We start from the raw sequence: 21,840 nt of genomic DNA on the forward strand, positions 1-21,840 counted from the left end.
TTCTAATGTCTTTATGGATAAAGTACTTGCAACTAAATTGGTAAACTGAGAGAAGGCATTTATTTAACTCTCAGCTTGTCATCATGGAAACTTACCCTCAGTGAAAGATGAACCTAGAGAAATAAAATAGCTGGTAATCTGAGTGAGCCCATGAGCATGTCCTCTGATGGTTAGAGCATCCCTGTTATTATGTATGGTCTTTCATGTCTGCAAGCCACTGGATGAATTAATGCATATGCAGACATCAAGTTTGTGTATTGATTTGTGAACTTTTGATAGTATCAAAACCACATTTTTTTTTATTTTTACCCTGCATTTTTAGCCTTTTGTCTGCAGTGAAATGTGGCTGCCTTATGAAGCTGTACAGAAGCTACATCGTGTAGTATGGATTACAAAAAAAATTACTGTATAGCAATTAATTATGGCTGGGGATGAAAGCATGTTTCTCTGCTTGCCCTTCTGCCATGGGAGGCATTCATCCACTCTGGTATTATTGACTGACTTCTGATACTAGATGCAATAGGAAGAGATGTTTTTAACTAGTAAATGAAAAAAAACCAAACAAAAGTGGGAGCACCTTGACAAGTCAGAGGAGTGGCCACATCATCTGCTTCTGTTTCTGATTCATTGTGATGTTCTCTTAAATTTCTTACAAATATATCATTCATAGAGCTCTTTTAATCCAACATGCATCAGATTTTGAGCTTACTGATTGCAAATGGTTTAATATTACACTAAGCATATATTAATTGATGTCCCTTTGACTTGAGTGTTTATGGATAGTTTTGTTGCGGGTCTTAAAAGAAATAAGAAAATCTTGCTCTTTACTATTTGCAGATTTGCTATCTCGTTCTATCAGTGCTCTGGGATCAGAAGATAGTTCCTGAGAAAGCATATAACAAGATGGCACAAGTCCTGGATAGTTATGCCTCCAATCCACAAGCATTCCTTCATACTTACTTACCTATATCAGAGAAAGAAACACTCATCTCCTCGAACTGTGTTTATCATGCTTCATTTATTCTTAACAGTTACCATACCTTAGTACATGAATATGCATGAGTTTACACAAGTATAACAACTTGTGCTTTCATTCTACAGATATTGACAACAGTGGCTATGTCAGTGATTACGAGCTTCAAGACCTGTTTAAAGAAGCAAGCCTGCCCTTGCCTGGTTACAAAGTCCGGGAGATCGTAGAAAAAATCATTTTAGTGACCGATAGCAACAAGGATGGGAAGATCAACTTTGAAGAATTTGTCTCTGTAAGACCTTTCCTTTGGATGTTTCTCTACTGTTTGATATCTATTGAGAATTAATAGCACTAAGTGCTATTTTTATATATAACTATTATTTTGAGTTTTCTGTGACAACCTAGAATATCCTATATGGTTATTTTCTAGTTTTTATCTTTCACACTCTTATTTAATTTAATGGTTCTGATTTCAGCAGCATGTGAAAGAACAGTAGTTGCAATCAGTGTTGTTTTCTGTTCCCTCCAAGGTGAGGGGAAGGAGTACATATTGTAGGCACTGTTGGGTCAGCCCTTGCTCTGCCAAAAGAGCAGACAGTTGGATAGCAGCCTCTGAATGCTCTTAGCAGTGCTTCACTATGTTTAATCTCTATATAATGGCTCTTTATTACTCAGAGTGAGGTACAAGTTTTCCCTTTCACTGAGCAGATTTCAAAGCTTTAGGCTTTTCTAATGAGAATGGCTCACTGGTGCATTTTAAAAGAAACAAGAACTTACCAGGCTGTTGGTTGTGGGTGCTTGGGGATGATGATGTTTTGTTTTGAAATTAGAGTACTGCTGCTAATTGCACAAGGTTGCTTGTTGAATTAGGGGTTGATCTTTCTGAGATTCTAAGATTTGCTTCCAGGTATTAACTGTGTCTTTTACTTATACTTCATTGTCAGTCTGAGACCTCTGCAGTATTTGGGCAAACCTAGGACATACTAATATATTCAATGTGGGTTACATTGCAGGCAGGTGGAAAATGGTATTAGCTTGATAAAGGAAGGGCATGTTTAACTGTCATGTTAGACCCTTTTGCATGCAAAACATGTGGGGAAATAAGTGGGAAAAATATACTATCATCATCAAAAATGTGTGTATCTTTAGTTGTGTTCTTCAGTTTACCAAAATATCTATGGAAAAATTGTGTAGATATTTGTATGTCTATTTTTTTAGATAGCATGGCTTAATAGAGGTATTCACTGTGAAATAATATGATAGATATCCAGTATAGATATAGATATCCAAACAGTAATTATTTATTTTTAGAACAGAAGTCATTATAGGTATCATAGAAATTCAATCAGATTAACTGCTGACTCTAGACTACTCACATGATTTAACAGTTATTTGAAGGAACAATCAATCACAAAATGCTTTCTATTTTTTAATTTCAGATAATTCAGGAATTGAAAAGCAAAGATGTTAGCAAATCTTTCCGAAAATCAATAAACAAAAAGCAAGGTATTACAGCAATTGGAGGAACATCAGCAATATCTAGTGAGGGGACACAGCACTCTTATTCAGGTAAGAAATAATTAAACATGGGTAAATTTTCCATGGAGGAAGACTCTTTGAATTTGCACTATAGATAAAACAGAACCTAACTGGAAACTGTTGGCAATAGAAGCAAATTAACACAGCAGAAGCGTGTGGAGATGGACAAATAAGTGTGGGTGATAGTTTATTATCTCTGTTCAGATATTGCTCAGTTTCACTCTTAGTTGCACTTGGAGGCAAGTTGGGCATCGGTGTGAGAGCAAAAGAGGAAAACAAGCACTGACACCTTGTAGGGGAGGAAATAGCTCCTTTGGCATACTTCTAGTAAAGCTAGTCAGCTTTTTGCCTTCATTATGTGCTAATGGACACTCATTCCTATATTCAGATTAAAAAAATGAATGAATCCTCATTTTCATTTCCACAGTGTTAACTAACATGAACTAAAACCCCACTAACAAACTACCACATATCCTTTCTGGATGGACTGCCCTCCTCAGCTGTCTCTGCATTATGGAATTGTTCACTTTTACATGCTTTTTGTATAGACTGTCTCTCTCTGAAGAAGCAGCTTTTAATATTTGATCTGTTTCTTTCTACCTCCCCCTGCTGCATGTAATTTAAGTTGGTAATTGTGCCTAATTGCATTGCAGCTCCTAGCCAGAGTGTGCACCACCTTCTAGGATCATATTGCAGTCAGCAATATTGCGACTTTTTTGATTAAGTCTGGAATTTGTGTTGTCCCAGACTGTGTTAAGGTTCTGTATTTGAGGAATATTTATTTTGATTAACCAAAGGTGGCAATATCCTCTGTTTCAGTAGGATTCCAGCACCGGCTATACCTGGTACATCCTTAAAGCAGGGGATATGCTCCATCCCAAAGGATGCCTGTAGGGCATCAGAGGTGATTCTTTAGATGCAGTTTTATTTTTGGTTGAGAGAAACAAACCCCACTAGAGCAGGATTCACCTGGTCTGGCCTCACCCAGCATCTCATTTATGATGAGGTGAAGTGTGCTCTAGAATTTCACATTGTTTCCCATTGACAGTAAAAGAAGCGTAGTGAGTCAGGTGCTTCTTGAGGTGAGGTGAATACCATCTGTAGTCTTTGGGAATTTGGGTACTGAGACTTGATTCACTGTTATCCAAATGAGCTTTCTTAGATACATAGTAATAAATTATGCACTGAATATGAAAGAGAATTTAAAACTGAGATATTAACCTTCTTAAGTTTCTCAAAGCTAAAGACAGCTCAGCAGTTCAGCTCAGTCTCAAAAGGCTGCCAGTCTCTAAAGTCCAGCAGAAGGCTGAATGAAACACTGCATTTTGAGCAAACAGTGCATGGAGTGAGATGTCGCATATTTCAGATGAGACATTTTCCCCCCTTCTTTGTAATTGCTGAGAAACCAAATCTGAAGTCAACCTTGAGGACACACCTTCTCTAAGATGTTCCTATGATACACATGTTATCCTTCAGAAAATCACCAGATACTTAGAGTGTGCAATGGGAGAAAGGCCAATCTATACTTAGCATTTTTTGTGTTCATTCTCATTGGACTGATTTTTTTTAATAACTGACCTCTGTGAAATTAAGGGGTTTTTTTGCAGATGAACCTCTTTGACCCAAGTATGGTATGCTGTTACTAGTATGTCTTCATGGAAATGTTCATCTTTTATTTTAATGTTGTCTTTCTTTTCAGAGGAAGAAAAAGTTGCTTTTGTTAATTGGATAAATAAAGCTCTACAAGATGACCCAGACTGTAAGCACCTCCTACCAATGAACCCATCAGATGCCAGTCTGTTTAAATCCCTTGCAGATGGCATCCTTCTTTGGTGAGTCCATGGCTATGAGAAGGAAATTCATCTCAAAGGTTAAATGCTGGTCACAGTGACGTGAATTAGAAAACTTTAGACAGGTGTTAACGTCAACACCCCAGTCTTAAATATTTCATTTGTTTGCCCATAGAAATGTGATTTTTAACATATTTTCTATATGACTCTGTGGATACATTATAGAAGCAGTTTTCCACTTCAGACCCATAATTATACATGCCAGATATGTGCAGGCTGTTTATAAAGGAGATAATTAAACAGTTCATTAATTCATTACTTGAAATAATTTCAAAAATTGACTATTTGAAATATTTTTAAAGTTACTACTTACAGTCATTAAGTAATGGGGTATCAGGAACAGAAATCTGAATGAAATCCATGGCAAAACATAGAGCATATAGTAGGTCCCTTAACTTTAGTCTGCTGTAAGTTTCTAGTTCAAGTGGATTACTAGTACTTACTGACACACCATGGTAACAAGGGATTAGCTGTTAGTATCGATGTGAATTAGTCTTTGAGATCCACGAAGATACAAGGTACTACAGAAATACACTGATTATACTACAGTTTTTCAGTAGAGACCATTTAAGTTACTTTGGTTTACATTTTAATCTCAGGAGCTTTCTTTGACAGTTATAGATTATGATCTATTAATTATAAAAGGAAGATGCAATATATTATCTGGGGCATTCTGAATGAATGTGCAGTAATTTAATGGGGGAGTGGAGATTTAGACAATGGTCTTTTTTTTAATCTTGTCAGAAATGTTTGCAGCTAGTTGAGTGTCAGTAGTTTATAACCAAATAATATATTTTCTGAGAAATGGAAGCTTGAATAAACTCTTGACTTTTCTTTCTTAGCAAAATGATCAACTTTTCACAACCAGATACAATTGATGAAAGGGCTATTAATAAGAAAAAACTCACTCCTTTCACTATTTCTGTAAGTACTGCATGGATAGGACCTTGCCACAAATGAAAAAGTAAAGTATTTTTCTGTTTTAATGACAGTTCTCCTGGTGGAGAAAAAAAAATTAAAAATCATATGTAATAAAAAAATCCTGAAGCATGAGATTGTATTTTCTAATAAACTCTACTGTATTCTCCTATTTCTTAGATGATTTACAGAAAAAAATAGTTTTTTCTTGTTTTCTCTAATTTTTTCCCTATTAGCTATTTTTGTTTTGCCTTACTGAGTACCTGAAGAAAATAATTTTAGACTTTGAGTGGATAGCCAGGTTGTATTTTAGCCATGCAGAAAGCATCTCTGTGGCTGTCTATTCTGTGATAGGATGATACACTTTCAATACTGGAGAGTAGCTTTAACAGAGGATGAGGAGATCTATTTTAAATGTGTATGAAGTCATAGAAAAGTTTGACAGAAACAGTTTTTAAGAACTTAGTTTGGGTTTAAGAAAACAGGTCTGGAAAGGGAAGTAGATCCATAAGTTACAGACCCAATGAGAAAAAACTGTTGACAAAAACCTCAGCTAAATGGCAGACTTCATTTTGGGCAGTGATGTTAAAATATGAAAAGTTAAACCACACTCTATGTTCTAAATCCTCCACGTGGGTTTTGTAATCATTACTTATTTGAAAAAGATTTGTCAGCAAAGATGATACTGCATGTATTATGTTGCCTCTGTAGATAGTGAAATATGACACAAGAAAATAGTAACACTGATGAGAGCTGCCAGCTATTTTTTCTTGGAATCTTTGTCAATATCTCTGACAATCACTAGCTTTACTTTGAATGTCAGGGTTTTGAATTGTCTTGATTTTCTTATGCTCTTCATTCAATTACAGTTTAACAATTGCTTGAATAAATGTGTAAGATTAAGATGGGATGACAGTGATGTCAGTAGTATCCTGCACGGGACTCCATGCAGGAATTCCATATGAACGTGTTTTTCAGGATCAAGCCTCTGATATTTATACAAATCAATGAAATGCATATGCAGTGCATACTGGGCAGCATTGTTTTATTTGTATAACTGATACTTAGGAATTGCAAAAAATATTTTTATTAAAATATTCCTCAGTAATCCCAGCTGCAGAAGGTGGCCCACAGTTTCTAGGTGGGTCCATATTAAACACTGTCATTGTTTTCATTAAATTTTGGTAAGATGCAAGGTAGTTCACAAAAACCCTCCAGAGTGCAGTTTTCCATTGGAAGCCATTGAACTAATGCATTATTTCTTCCAAAGTTTAATATGAATAATTTTACTAAAAAATACAATCTCCCAAGTTTGGTCAATGATAATATTCCAAATAGGAAAACCTGAACCTGGCTCTGAACTCAGCATCTGCCATTGGCTGCACGGTTGTCAATATTGGATCACAAGATTTGCAAGAAGGAAAGCCACACTTGGTATTGGGACTCCTGTGGCAGATCATTAAAGTTGGCCTTTTTGCTGATATTGAGATCTCCAGAAATGAAGGTAAGAGTAATGCCAGGTACAGCAATGCCAGCCCCTTGCAATTAGCTCAGACCACAATAGCAGTGATTTCAGCTTTCTTTCAAACTTGCTTTTAGCTCTTATTGCCTTGCTAAATGAAGGGGAAGAGCTGGATCAGTTAATGAAGCTCTCCCCAGAAGACCTCTTGCTGCGCTGGGTGAATTACCATCTGGCCAATGCAGGGTGGCAGAAAATCACTAACTTCAGCCAAGACATTAAGGTATGTAGTTATTTCTTCTCATAACTTAACACAGTGGTATTAAAACACACAGTGCATAGAAAAAAATTGTCAGATCAGAAGAATTTAGATACAATAGTAATCTGCTTTATCTGACTGCAGGTTTATCCTGCATTTTTCAACATTGAAAGAGCATTATTTTGATCTCTTCTATCCTATTTAGTTGCTCATCCCTTGTATTATCATATCACAGTGCAAAGTGAACATTTCCAACAAGCTGATAGTCAGGGAAGTTCTAATGTTGTTAAATGTCTATTAGAGTTATTTAGGATAATTTGCACCATCTTACAAGCTGCCTAATAACTGCCAGTCAGTGCTTTGCTGGTGTGTCAGCTGACTGCCACGGGGGCTGAAAGGTTCCTTCTCTCTTCAGTCATTCTGCAAAGGCAGGCAGAGCACTGTAGTAGCCCAGCTGAGCAGAGAACACAGCAACTTTTTAAAACTGAAAGCAAAGGAGGAAGACTGCCTTAAGGTGGTTAGACCTCCTTTCATTGGAGAAAACCATGTCCTTAATGAGTTTTGGCTATCTGCTGCACCATTCAGCAAGTTACATCATTTCAAATGCTGCCAAGAAGGCTGTTATTAAAGCAGACTGTAACTAGAGTTTTATATGAAAACTGCTACTTTGCTAAAAAAAATTATATGGTGCTTAAGAGAAGTAGTAAACACTTCCAGAACTAGTAGGGGTTTGTTTTTTTCTTCTAGTTTGTTACTGCAAAATTGATCCTTTTTGTGAGTGACCACATAAATTTGCCATGAATATCTTAATTATAACAGTGCAGTTAATATTCAGCAGAATAAATTTAACCAGCATTGTCCAGAATAATTAGCAGATACTCCTTTTCTGTGTCGTCTGGCTAAGTAAGTTCTGTGTGAAACAGGGTAGTAAAATGGCTGTATGACCTCATCCATATTTACTGAAATTAGGGTGCTGTATATTTGACTCCTATGGCTTTTGGATTGGAGTATTAAAGTAATAAATATCTAGGAAAGGCTACAAACTTGCTGCCTTTTTTTTTTATTACACTGTTTTAGGATTCAAGAGCATACTACCATTTGTTAAATGAGATTGCACCCAAAGGAGATGACCCTGAACAATTGCCTATTAAAATTGACTTTACAGGATTTCATGTAAGTATCCAGAAATGTAAAAATAGACTGGAGTTCTCTGAGATCTCTGTGTATGTATCCAACAATCTGGTGACCAGGTTATCCCTGAATCCTCTTCTGTTTCCTAAGGTGTGCAAAAATTCAGCCAGATTGCTCAGTGTTACAAAAGCTCAAATGAGCAAAAGCTTGATTAAGTTCTACAGTGCTGCTGAAACAGGATAATGCATCCTGCAGTGAAAAGTTTGGAGCTATGTTTCACTTGGAGTAGTGTATATTGATTTTCACTTGGGTCATCCAACATGAATATTACAGCATCCTGCTCAGTTCTCCTGTTCTGGAATTCAGACAAGGAAGAACAGACTTTACAAACCTTTGTTCCTTCCTCTAACCAGACAGCATTTAGAAATAACATGTGAGCCCTTCCAATAACCAGCAGCAAAGTGTGGCATCCATCAAGCTTTAAGTTGTAAAGGGACAGAGGGTCTAAAACCAGCCTACACTGATGTGGAAGCACTTGTCTAAGCTGCTTCATAATGCCTGTTGGAAGGATTATTCTGGGAGTGCATTTGCTGCAAAGTTGAACTGTGTGCCTGAGATACTTATATATTAATCAGAATATACAGTAGAATCTCATTATTCATTATAAGCATGAAACCCATGTGCATGATTGTTTTCTTACATGCTTCAGTTCTCTTAAATTCCTTGTTTGCTTTGTTTGCTCTTGTTTGGGATTTTTTGAGAGTGAGAGTAGAAGTAAATTTTTTCCATGCAATTTCCTACAGTTCATATGATGACATTTTGTAATGAACCAGTATTTTACTAATAAAGACTAACGAACAAAACATAAGTTGCCAACTTATGATGATTAAGAGAAAAAAATATTAAAAGGACAGCAAGTTGGAAGCATTCAAACTCTTACTGGAATTACTTGAGAATATAATTTTAAAGCAGTGATGGTGAACCTTTGGTACATGTAGGAGGATAAGGAATATGGGAATCAACAGCCTGGAAATGGAAATAGAATCTCTACACTCCTGGCTGCAGTTGCTGTGCTTCATGAGGAATGCTCTGCTGACAGCCACAGAAGTGAAGGACAGCAGAGGGCAGAGGGGAATTGTCATGGGCTGTAAGAGCTGGCCCAGGCATTGGCAGAATGAGGGGGGAACTGACATGGGTCGTTTAGAGATTTCCCTACCTGATGGTTCAGTAAAATCGAGTACTGGACTTAATTGTAAATTAACTTCTGTTTGTTTTTCTTTTTAGGATAAAAATGACTTGAGGAGGGCTGAATACATGCTCCAACAGGCAGATAAACTGGGCTGCAGACAGTTTGTAACTCCAGCTGATGTGGTTGCAGGCAACCCTAAGCTCAATTTGGCTTTTGTTGCAAATCTCTTTAACACATATCCAGCCCTGCACAAGCCTGACAATTCATCTTATGATCTCAATTTATTAGAAGGTACTCAACTTTCTAACTGTATGGAAAAGAAGAATATTAGTATTAGAATATTTGTAGTGATTTCTATTTAGGCATTCCTTCTAGGTTGTGATGTAGGATCCCTGTGTGCTGGTGCCTGTGTTTGCTCACTAGCAGCCAATATAAGCCTTAGTGGAAAACCCCAGGAATGTGTATATTGTTCATTTGTGTTAGCCTGACCAAATGGTCATTCCTGAATAACCTTCTGTCATCCATTTGCAGGAGCAAAAACTGTCCTACTTTCCTTTTGGTTTCCTGTGCTTCTTTCCATGCTATTTATATTTGAGCTGATGTACAAATTCTAGCTTTTCTTTGAAGTGCTATATTATGCAACTTTAATAGTCTTTAAAAGTATTTTTCACATAGTGCATTTATATATGTGAGTATGTTTGTTGCCTTTTAAAGTAGGAAACAGTTTTTTAAAGAAAGGCTTCTGTATCAGCAGCCTATATAAATCTATTGCATCAACAGCCTGTATAGATCCTGTCATGGCAGGGAATTTGGCCTTTAACTGTCCAGTTCAGATCTCTAATGCCAGACATAAAGGGATAATTGGTAGCAATCTTTGGCTGTTGCCCTTGCTGTGGACCAGCTAATCTAGGATAATGGAATGGCTCCTGCCAGTGTATTTCACAGTTGTTCACTGATCTCAAAGGAGTGTGAGAATCAGGGGTGCTGCACTCGGGAGAATCATCAGCAATGTTCACATAGTCCTCTGCACTGCCTTCTCGTGCCTTCCTCTTACTGTTCCTATCAGGTTTCCTTTCCATCTAGGTGAGTCCATCTTCCTTTGCTCCTGTTTTTTCATGATTTGTCTGTGCTGCTGCATCCCTGTGTCACAAATCTTGTATCCCTCAGAGCATTCCTGTTTCTGGCTTCTTGCTCTTCTAGCTCCAGCTGGGTGCCAGCTGTGATAGAGGTTGTAGAGCACAGGACCTTGTCTTCCCTTTTCAGCTGTGATATCCCCAGTCACTGCAGTCCCTGCTGGCCAGGACAAATGACTGAAGGAAAGGTCTGCTCTTCCTCTGCTTCAGTTTTGTTAGAAATGTCAGCTCTTGGAAATGCATACAGGAGCTGTGTGGAGATGGAATATGTTCAGTTCAGCTTCTCTGCTCTGAAGATAAAATCGCTGGTGTGATTTGAAATACTGAAAACTTGGTTAAATTTGGAAGAGTTTTCAATGGCATGGGAAAAACCAGTTGAATTAGTTTCTGGACTTTCCTGAAACATTTAGATGGAGATGAAAGTCTCAGCCAAACCAGTTTAAAAAGTTACAATCAACTGAATGCTAGACTATGATCTTGTAATTATAAATACTGGCCAAATTTAACTTAGTATTTATAGTATATATTTTAGAGATGGATAACCATGCCAATGTTATCTGTTCAAAGAAAAGTAGATGACTCCTTTTTGCCCTCAAATAATAATTCCCGTGATGTCAAGTAGATCCAAACCATCAAAATAGTTATTTCAGCCCAAAGACAATGTTGTTAATGGTTTTTCTTTCCTGTTAATGTATTGTTTGTTTTCCATTAAGTCCTGTGTTTATACTGATGTTTTCTCAAGCTAGTGTTATAAAATATGACATTGATTTCTTTATAGTTTCATCATAGATTGTCTTTTGAAATCTGACTCATAATTTATAATGCTTTCCTGTTTTGCTTCATGAAATGCAGATTTGACCCCTCCTAATGTAGGTACTGTATTTAGTACTTTTCTGTACTCCATAAAAGTGTTTATTCTGCAATTTTTCGTTCTTTTTTTTCCCTATTGTTTAATCATCTCTGTCCTTTTCTGGTTGATTTTTTGCATTGTTCTTACATTTTTCTATTGTTTTAATATGCCATCATAAGTAAAAGAGAAGGAAAAAACCCACAGCATATAAAATGAGGGCAAGAGTTGCAGTAAGTCAAATGCCATACAGGTATTTTGGAGGGTTTAGCCAGTAAGGGCTTTCCATGAATGGAGATGTCAAGCTGTAGGTATGTGTGGGTGAGTAGAGCTTCTGGGAAGTTTTCATTTTCCTGTGTAAATTCCATCTTTTCAGGGACTGTCCCACCTGATCAGTGTGGTGTGGCTGTTCCTCTTCAGTTTAAGACTGTCAATGCTGTGCATAAACTGACATCTGCCCTGATAATACGTCTGGTGATGTGCACTGAAATAAGAGATCGTGACTCTCAGGAATACTGACATAGCAAAATGAGCATTTGCTGTTGTGTGGGGGTGGAGAGGGCAGTCCTGAGCTCAGTTCTTGCACCACCTTTGCTGCTGATCCAAGGAGCCCCTGGCTTGTGGGGAAAGCAGCAATTTGGAGTCAAAGTCACAAAGAAAGCTGAGTTCTTGGGGGGAGGAAGAGGAGGGACTTGTGTCCCCAGTGTAGATGTTCTGTGCTGTTGCTTAGATTATTGGCAGCCTTCATGGCTGTCACCACAAGAGGGTTAAGTACTCCCAATCAGGCTGGCTGAACTTTGGGTGCAACTGTATCTTGAGCTCAGTTGTGTTGCAGAGATAATCTTAGATTTATTCGGAGCTCTTTGGATTCTTCATCCCCTCCCTATGGCTACTCTCCACTCAGTTCCACAGTGTAATGATCTCAAAAAAGAGATGGCAATAAATATAAAGGATACTACCAAATTTGCTCCTCTCTCTTTTGTGTAGCTCTGCCCCCTTTCTGCAGTTTTCCAATGATTTTGGCTATCTGCTGCCCCACTCAGCAGAAGATATGCTCCTGATAGGATCACAAGGTATATTTTGAATAAAAGAATAGACAGAAAAAAAATGGTCAGTTCTCAGCCATCTGGAAAATTTATGAACACTCCTGTATTGCATGATAAAGGGATTTGTTTAGAGTGGCATATTAAATATAGTATGCTGGGTTTAGTTCCTGGGGTCCTTTCCAAAAGGGTCCTGCCCAGCTTGCATGCTCTTGCTCCTGCTTGGCTACTGTGGATTCTCCTGACAATCTTAAGCAAGCATTTTAAAATCCTCAGTCTGAGTGCAGTTGCTGAGTATCTGTTTTTGTGGCTATGCTGTTTCATAAGAGTTCACTAAATAACCTTGGTACTGTCTTTGTAATGGACAAGTGTTCCTAAAAGCACTTTGCAGTCAGTATCTTAGGTACTGCAAATCAACTCAAAGCTCAGTAACCATGAAATTATTTAAAAAAACACAAGGCACTTGCTTCAAAATACTATAATGTCAAAGATACTCTTTATAAACTTAAATTATATATAATTATTGAGTTATGATTGTTTTAAATGGAAAAAATGATATTTTAATAAATTGGTCACATAGTGTGATCTTTTAAATTTTAATGTGGCAAGAAATATGTGAAACAAAGCTCTCTGATGATCTTGCAGAGTGGTAGTTTTCTTTGTTTCTTCGGTTTCATCAGTAGCTCTGTGGTTACTTTTACAAGTAAATATTTGAAACCAACACTAATTTGAATTGCATATGAAAAAAATAATAATTTAGAAAATGTATCAGTAAGATGAATATCAACTATTTCATAATAATTGGAAAGAGCCTGGTAAGGTGGCTGAAAGTTTAAAAATAAAATTTACTCCATTAGAAACTGTAAACTACAGCTGAAATTTCTGAAGTCCAGAGCTTTTTGTATAAAAGGGTAAGAGACCTAGATTAAAATGGTAGCTTCCATCTAAAAATCAATGTTATGACATAGGTCTAGGCATGAAAAGATAATGTTAAAGAGATTTCCTTTCTAATCGAATGATAAATACGTTTACACAGTAGCTTCATTTTACAAAAATATTCATTATTCTCTAGTCAGCCTAGAACTGCAGTACTAAATGAGACAGTTTTCATACTGTATACACCTCATCAGACAAACACGGTATTGTTACCCTCTAAGGAGCAAACAAAAACAGCAGAGAAAAATCTTGCTTAGATATTTGTGCTTCAGTCTGGAGAAATCTGCTCTTTCATTGTTTGGAGGGGTTTTCTGCCTCCTCAGCATCTTTGCTGTTTTCTTAACTGTGGATTATCAACCCAGGGGAACAAAGTGGTCAGGTTATTCCAAGCTCACATATTCAGGCTAAATATTTTCTCAAATGCTTCTCTTTGATGCAAGAGAAAACAGCTTATGCGGCACTGATTCACATGTAGATGGCTACGGAGATGTTGTTAAAATTTAGGTAGTGTTATATGTAGAAAATTAATGAATTATTGCAAGCTCTAACTTGATAGAGAAAGAGAGTTAGGTTAGGGCTCGTGATTGCAATAATAAACACAATCTATGGCAGGAAAGTGAAGGTTGGGATTTACTTCCTAATGAATTTTCTGCAGTTCTTGTAAGTAGAATTGCTGGTTAAAACTGTGAGGATAACTGGCCCCCTCAGCAGTATAAATAGCTTCACAAAGTTAACCAATACAACACTGCCTCTCCATGTTTTCAGTGCAAAGAACTAAAAACAAAAGAAATCTGTTGCTTAGGGGAGGGAGGCCCTTTGCAAATTAATACTGTCAAATTCTGTGAGGGGAGAGTGGAGTTGTAGTCCCTTGTGTGTTAGTACTGACTTTAATAAATTAAAGATGTTACTTCTCTCAAACTGTTGAATGCAGTTTCCACTCATTTTAGTTTCAGGAAATGATTATTAATCATCTCCATTATATATTAATTATGTGAAATATAACAAAAAATATTTCTGTATTTTATCAAATTGTATTTACTCAGATAAATGTAGTATAATAACACTACTCCATGTAGTCCCCCTGCCCTGTGCCCAGAACTGAGTGGATCTGAATTGGATAGGATTGCCTTGTAGTATAGACTATTGCTTGGGAAATTATGAACTCTTTTTGGGGTGGGAGGGGGGTGGTGAGGGATATGAGAAGCATTTAAACATTGCTTATTAAAGTGTTTTCCCCAATAACTTATATAGAATTGTATTTGTCACCATAGGAGAAAGTAAGGAAGAAAGGACTTTCAGAAACTGGATGAATTCACTGGGTGTGAGCCCATATGTCAATCATTTATACAGGTAAGATTTTTTTTAAAAGACTCATTTGACATCCCATGGGTAACAGGGGAAGAAAGAAGGAAAGAAGAGGGGGAACTTGTATTTCTACTAGAATACTGATTTCTAGGTTTCCTCTTCAAAACTGATCTGTAGGACCACATTAAGCAGTATCTGACTCAAATATTCTAGTCAGAATCTAGATAGACTAGAAAACCTAAGAAGGTTTAAATCCTCCCCCCTCACTCACTTGTAGGCCGAATTACATTTTCTAAAAAGTTATTTGTTTTTTATGATGTATAATTTTTATTTTTTCAGTAGACTGTGAGGAGCTCTGCAGCGTAGTGTTCTCTCAGATGAAGGGCTTTGTAACAAGCTTTTTAGATGCTTCTGGTCACTTTCAAATTATGCTAGAAATTGATTCAAATTCTGTTAATAAAAGATGAAATTGAGGGAGCAAATGGAAACACCTGCTTGTATATATATATATATATTTACTAATTGGTTTCATTATTTCAGTTTTTTGATCTCTGTAAAGTGATCTGTAGGTAGCTTAACGTGGAGAATTTCATTTATTAAGTAGCTGATGGGAATTATCAGTAATGCAACATATAATGGGAAAATAATACTTTTCCTTCTATTCTTCTTTTGCAAGAATAAGTTCATTGGGTTTGATTATTCTTTAGCAAAATTCATCTGTAGGCATCTGCATGAGTATTTAACATTTGGGGAGGTCCTTAGAGAACTAAAACTAGATCAATAAATTAAAATTCTTAGCAGCTATTTTGTCTATGCTTGCCTTATGAAAGTAATTATTTATTTGAGGCCAGTGACTGAGACTGCTTCAGTTAGGTTTGTGAAACTAATGAAATTAAATGCAGAATTTGGTGTATATAATTGTAGGAATCAAGCAATGGAATGTAGGCCAGTTTCTTTACAGAACAGCACCAGTTTTTGTTTATGTGTCTGGAATTTTTCAGCAACTTAATTACACTGTGGGAAGTCTCAAGTACTTACTTTCATTGTCAGTCTGTCCTTTTGTGCTGAAGCCCATTGTTTTGCTCTTGGTTTAGTGACCTTTCTGATGCTTTAATCATCTTCCAACTGTACGACATGACGCGTGTTCCGGTTGACTGGAGCCACGTCAACAAACCTCCTTACTCCCTGCTCGGAGGAAACATGAAGAAGGTGGGTGATGCTCTGGGAGGCAGCCCAGCTTCACTGCTCCCATCATGCTCATGGCACTCTGTGTTGTCAAGATTTCTGTGCTACTGAGACAGCCCTGGGAGAAAAAAAAAGAAAATCTATTTTTCAGATGTTACCCAAAGAATAAATAGCAGTTACAGCACATAGCGCCTTGGTTTCTAAACGTTGGCACCTTTTAGCAATATTTAATTTATGGCCTGATTTGGCTCTTATAAGTGAAAGCTTCAGGCCTGATCTGGCTGTTGTTGCTGGATGCTCCTATACTGTGAGGCCTTTCCTCCCAGAGCAGTTTTATTTTATATTTATTATTGGGCAAGACTTGCAGAATCCAAGCTTTCACATAGTTTTGTTGTGAAGCCTGAAATGTAGAAGATAAAAATTACTGCCTGTTTAAGAAGAACACATTTCAATATCTTTCAAAGTATAGTTTTGATATAAATATATTTTATTCACAACCTTAGTGGAAACTTGGTTTTCTCAAATGTAGAAAAAATTATCATTGGAATATCGCATAATTGCATTTATAGTAAAAACTGTGTTATTTTAATCACAGGGTAGCTAGACTATAAATATTTTCTAGCTTCAGATCTCACTGTAGGTAACAGCAAGCCAAAGTAATTTAAAATACACATAGGTTATATGTCTGTATTGCAGAAATATTGATATGTTTTCATTATTTGCAAACAAAATTTATTTTTAGATTGAGAATTGCAATTATGCAGTAGAACTTGGGAAAACAAAAGCCAAATTCTCACTGGTTGGTATTGCTGGACACGATCTAAATGAGGGTAATCCAACTCTGACTTTGGCTTTGGTGTGGCAGCTGATGAGAAGGTAAGTTAGGCAGTGTATGATAGATGTGTGTAAATGTGTCTGTGCATGTGTGTCTGTAAATCAAGGCAAATTAAGGGTAGTGTTCAGGTCACCCAACTGGTATTGTAGAGAGACATCTCTAAATATCCCTGTTCTCAAAGATAAAATTGTATATGTGTTTTGTAATTTTACATACTGTGCAGTGATTGAAACCACAATTTATAGTGACAATTAAAACCTTATAAACTAGATACTGCGACTAAAATAAAGATCCTGCAGCAAGTAAAAAGAATTCACCTTATTTCATGTTGATTCCATGTATCTTTATGTAAGTATAATAATTTAAATATTTGTAAAACCCAAGGCAGTGGTGATACATACCCTATAGAAGTTAAAAGGGTAAAAAACTGTAGGCCATTACAGCTATAGATACCATAAGTATCATCAAATCAAAATCTTGCTATTGTATTGAGTGAGAAAAAATTACTATAAAGTGATTTGATTAAGGAGTGTTTTATTGCAAATGTTTTCCTCAAATTAGTTTTCTTAGACCTATCCCAATACATGAAGTGGTTTTTGTTCTCAGACTGCTGTGATTCAGTTTTTTTCCCCTACTAAGATGGTAGGGAGTCATTTTAACTTAGACAGTATTTATTATGATGTACTGAGTAAAACAAATGCATGAAGATGTTATCATGAATATTACGAGGTTTGGGATATTATTTTATTATTTTATTCAGTAACCAGTGAAAAAGTGATTTCAAGTACTATATAGTTTGGAAGGTAAGGGTACCCTGTGAAGAGTACTTAGCATTGTTACTGTGATGAAGTAATATTTTACCTTTGCTTATGGCTTTGTAAGAAAAGTTGAGTTCCACCACTCATTTTAACTTGGGCTCTTGTCTTTATTGAAGGTATACTTTGAATGTACTGTCTGACCTTGGAGAGGGCGAAAAAGTCAATGATGAAATTATTATTAAGTGGGTGAATCAGACACTTGCAAAAGCAAATAAGAAAACTTCAATTATAAGTTTCAAGGTAATAAATTTTATTTACTTTTTTTTTCCACATAGAATAGGACCTAGGATTTTTTACCTGATCTGTTAATGATTTGGTTTTAACAGCAGCTCTCCCATCCACTAGAAAAATTGTTTATGGAAATATTTCTGACAGTCTTTGAATCTTCAAAAGTATTTTACAAATATATTGACAAATAAAAGAACTTATAGTAACTGCAGTAAGATGCAAAACAAAAAGCCCAAAACCAAAGAAAATAAAAAGAACATTAAACTTTCAAAGGGGCTTCTGTCTGAAATTACCAGTCTTTGGGCCTGGCATGTCGCATATTTTCCAAGTTTTTGGATATAGGCACTCTCATGCTGGTACGAGCCAGAAAAACGATTTTGGAAATACCAGGGGCAGATGACCACTCCTCCTAGGAGGTGGTTAAAGGATGTTCTCGCTTGTGACAGAGCCGGGAGAGGGAGCCAGGGTGGCCAGCGACACCTTGTGTCGTCCTTGGCACTGCTGATGTGCAGGAGCTGTTCCCGTTCAGCATGAAAGAACACGCTGATAAAGGAACCTTTCCTTCCACGTTATTTAAGTGTTCACAACAAAAGAAGCCGTATGTGTGTCAGGTGTGTTTTTCTGTGTGAATCTCTTGCTCTAGAAATGGCTGATTAATAATTGCACACAAATGTAACATGCTTGTACAGGTTCATTTTATAACCTGAGACAGTTGTGTCTGTGATTCAAAACAGGAGAACCTAGCAAGTTAAATATTTGAGAGTTCACTATATTATGAATTTTAATTAGGAAATCATTATTAATAAAAAAATTAAGTAAAAATATTTAATTTTCACTTTAGAAGGTAACTTGAGCCTTCATTTTCTTATGAGATGTTGCTTCTCTTATTTCTACATAAGTTGTTATAATGGTGATATTAAATAAGCAGAAAGTATGACAAGAACCTGTCCCAGTATCTTGCCTTTAGTATGCCTGTGTCTTTGAGGGTACATTGGTTGTGTTTTTAAGGTCATTCAGATGATGTTTTTAAGATAATTCAACTGCTGATTGATCAGTAAAGATAAGGAGGTACTGATGTAAAGTGACACTATTCAGTATTTGGTTTTTTACTGCTAATTTTTTTACAATAGTTACATAAATATTGCCTTTCACTGTTTGGGTTTTGGGACACTATGGCAAGCAGACCAAGAGAATGCAGACGTGCATTATATTTCACTGTGGACTATGAAAGCCAAGTTCTATTGTACTGCCATTACTTCAAACAGTAAAAATTATAAAGGTGTGACTTATGGTCTTGGAGACTCCATGCATTTAATGCCTTGAAGCAGAATTTTATTAGTATTTTTAGATGTATAATTAGTGATGGCTCGGTGGGACTCCCCTGAATTGGCAGTCCTAGTTCTGACCTGGTGACAGAGGCAGCTGTGCCCCATGGCTGTGCTCAGCCACTGCAGCCTGCCATGCACTGCCTGTGCTTGCTCTGCCTGGACAGCTGGGGTGGAATGATTGCAGCAACAGCAATCGCTCTTTTAAGAATCTCTCTGTATTAAATATGAAACACAGACTGCTCACACTAGCTCAGAACACCATCTGAGTTGCAATATTGCAGAGTGAGCCATTAACTACTGGAGAAAATAGCTCCATGGCAAGAAAACAAGGAAAATATATATATGGGGGCCTGGAAGGATCTTTTTTTGTTGTCTTGAAAGTCTGGCCCTTGAACTTCTGTCAAAATTCCCTTCCTTCCCTAGCTCTTTAGGGCTTAGGGCTTAAGGAGGGAAGTTTGATGAAATAAATTTAAACTATTTGTGCAATAATAATACCAGCACGGTGAACATTATAATACTGATTGCAGAAAAGAACATTAGAATTCATAAAGGGTGAGGAGAACCTTCACATTATGAAGTAAGAAAACAGGCTCCTGTCTTTCAGTATGCATGCAAGATGTGCTGTAGGGTTTTTTGCATTTTGAAGATGGAATAATCAAAGGAGATTCCTTAAACTAATCCTGAGTCTTTTTCTTTTAGGACAGATCAATTAGCACTAGCTTACCTGTCCTAGATTTAATAGATGCCATTGCACCAAAAGCAGTTCGTCCAGAAATGGTCAAGAGAGAAGACCTTTCTTACCAAGACAAATTGAACAATGCCAAGTAAGTTTTAAATTAATGCTTCATATTTTCCTGAAATGCAGGAAATGCATGAATTCACAGTATAATGCATGATTTACTAATTTGTTAGAAAGATAACACTAATATTAATTGATTTTTTAATAGAATATAAATTCTAATATTATTTATTTTTCTAGTTAATCTAAGATATGAAGTCAAATTCACAGCTGATATGACCTACCAACACTGCACTGTAATTGGTTTCTTAATAGTTTGCCATACCTCATATGTTTTTGACCAAAATAAATGCTTTGATAACCAGTAGTAAAACATCTGCCAGTACATGCTTTCTTCACAATAATGTCCATTTTCTAGTAGAGCCTAAGTACTATTAAACAGGCATATCCTACTATTAAAATCTGGTTTTGTTGTTGTGAATTTTGACATATTGGTAGAAGCCAGAAAAATAACAGTATTTGTTTTCTCTTGTTTTCCAAGGTATGCCATTTCAGTTGCTCGAAAAATCGGTGCTCGTATTTATGCTCTCCCAGATGACCTGGTTGAAGTGAAGCCAAAAATGGTGATGACAGTGTTTGCATGTTTGATGGGAAGAGGACTGAACAGAATAAAATAATGCAGACATATAATGTAACTTTCTGCCATGTTAAGCACAATGAATGCCTCGCAGTTTACAGAGTTCTGAAATTTAGTACGAGAAAAATTGTATGCACAAATATCAATTCTCTTTTAATCATGTGTTTATAATAGTTAATTTTTTTCAGTTTCATAACACATGAATTATTTATGGCTAATACCATTTTCAGAACACGTTCATTAACAAATTAACATCATAGATTTGTATTGCTTGGAAAAACCCATATGAATCAAGCTTCATTTGTATTAGTTTCCATAGCACTGTGAGAACCTGCATTGTTTTACATATGTTGTTTCAGGATCAGTTATGAAACACTGTTTGATTTTTGTGGGTGTTACTTATATGTAGTCAAACAAGTCTCAAGGTGCATTCCAATCCTGTTGGATTGGACTCCAAACTGCACAGAAATTATCATCCTTGCCTTATTCTTGGAGAGCTTAACTCTTGTTGGAGCCAATGAGCCTCTTGTCATTGACTTCAGAGCAAGTAAAGGCCTATGATAATGTCTGGTAACTAATGAATACTGATTAAACTGATGAAACTTTTTAGTGGGAATTATCTTCAAATATATGTAGTAGTTGTGTTCTGTTACTTAGCAGAAACTTTTACAAACCATGTTCTATGAAAAAACCAGCAATAGAAAGCAGAAATGTCCTATCATTATTAGGTCTGCATATGTGCTAAGTTTTGCGGTTGGACTAAACAGCTGTTGGTTGAGTTTTTTTAACCTTTTCATAAAATACTGTATTAAGAAAACAATAAAGAGCTGGCTAGTCCACTATGGAATTTCTTATTACTGTATGCATTTCCTTATATTTCATTCCTTTGATTTTTCTAAAATGTGTATCATGTTTGCAGAGGTTTGGTGTAGAAAGACCGGTGCATTGTCTGGATGAGATGAAATCTGTATTTTTTTCTTAGTAATTTTAAAGTAACTGTTTGTACTCCTTTTTCATCAGTGTAAATTTTCACTTATCAAGCTGGAGCTGTACATTTAATGAAGTTGTTACCAAAAGCCAAACAATACAAAAACTAAATCAAAATTAAAGAAATTTTTTTTTAAGTATGAAGCTTCTACTTTCTCTTAGGTCCTGAAGCCAGTCCTAAGTGTGGCAGAACAGGAGAATCAGGATGAGCAAGCAGTTGGACTGAGTTTGATATCTTCACTATCTTGCACACAATATAGCAATACTAAGGGATGCATCCATCCAGTTTCTCTTATATAATGGGGTAATGGAGACTGAAGGGAATTAAGTTCTTGGATTTGAAGCCATTGGCCTCTGCCTATTTACTGGTTGGAAGTGTTGGGGCAAGACTTGATTTACTTGGTTTCTTTTCCCAGTCCAAGATGATGACAGAGCTTTGTATAGAATTTGAGTTCTGGTGACACTCAGTCCAAGTCCTCATTCAGGAGAGGCTAAATGGAG

The 21,840-nt window shown here is 36.4% G+C and overlaps 1 protein-coding gene across 5 annotated transcripts in view; it reads left to right on the forward strand.

Moving 5' to 3' along the window:
* The window catches only part of PLS1 (plastin 1), a 41,019-nt gene extending 19,543 nt beyond the window's left edge, over positions 1–21,476 (forward strand). For 4 of the 5 annotated variants that reach the window (XM_071437649.1, XM_071437650.1, XM_071437651.1 and 1 more), the window contains exons 3-17: positions 1,102–1,265; positions 2,413–2,542; positions 4,212–4,344; positions 5,205–5,286; positions 6,619–6,784; positions 6,880–7,022; positions 8,076–8,171; positions 9,414–9,609; positions 11,304–11,324; positions 14,549–14,627; positions 15,677–15,791; positions 16,510–16,643; positions 17,537–17,660; positions 19,676–19,800; positions 20,257–21,476. In XM_071437649.1, coding sequence (XP_071293750.1) covers positions 1,102–1,265; positions 2,413–2,542; positions 4,212–4,344; positions 5,205–5,286; positions 6,619–6,784; positions 6,880–7,022; positions 8,076–8,171; positions 9,414–9,609; positions 11,304–11,324; positions 14,549–14,627; positions 15,677–15,791; positions 16,510–16,643; positions 17,537–17,660; positions 19,676–19,800; positions 20,257–20,392 — 1,844 coding nt within the window. In that variant the 3' untranslated portion in view covers positions 20,393–21,476. The remainder of the gene's footprint in view (positions 1–1,101; positions 1,266–2,412; positions 2,543–4,211; positions 4,345–5,204; positions 5,287–6,618; positions 6,785–6,879; positions 7,023–8,075; positions 8,172–9,413; positions 9,610–11,303; positions 11,325–14,548; positions 14,628–15,676; positions 15,792–16,509; positions 16,644–17,536; positions 17,661–19,675; positions 19,801–20,256) is intronic. The other variant, XM_071437654.1, reaches the window with a different exon arrangement.
* Positions 21,477–21,840: the final 364 nt, after the last annotated feature.

Source organism: Agelaius tricolor, unplaced genomic scaffold (genome assembly GCF_023055355.1).
Source record: "Agelaius tricolor isolate 1412-34295 unplaced genomic scaffold, bAgeTri1.0.p SCAF_12, whole genome shotgun sequence".
In the NCBI taxonomy this organism is placed as follows: domain Eukaryota; kingdom Metazoa; phylum Chordata; class Aves; order Passeriformes; family Icteridae; genus Agelaius; species Agelaius tricolor.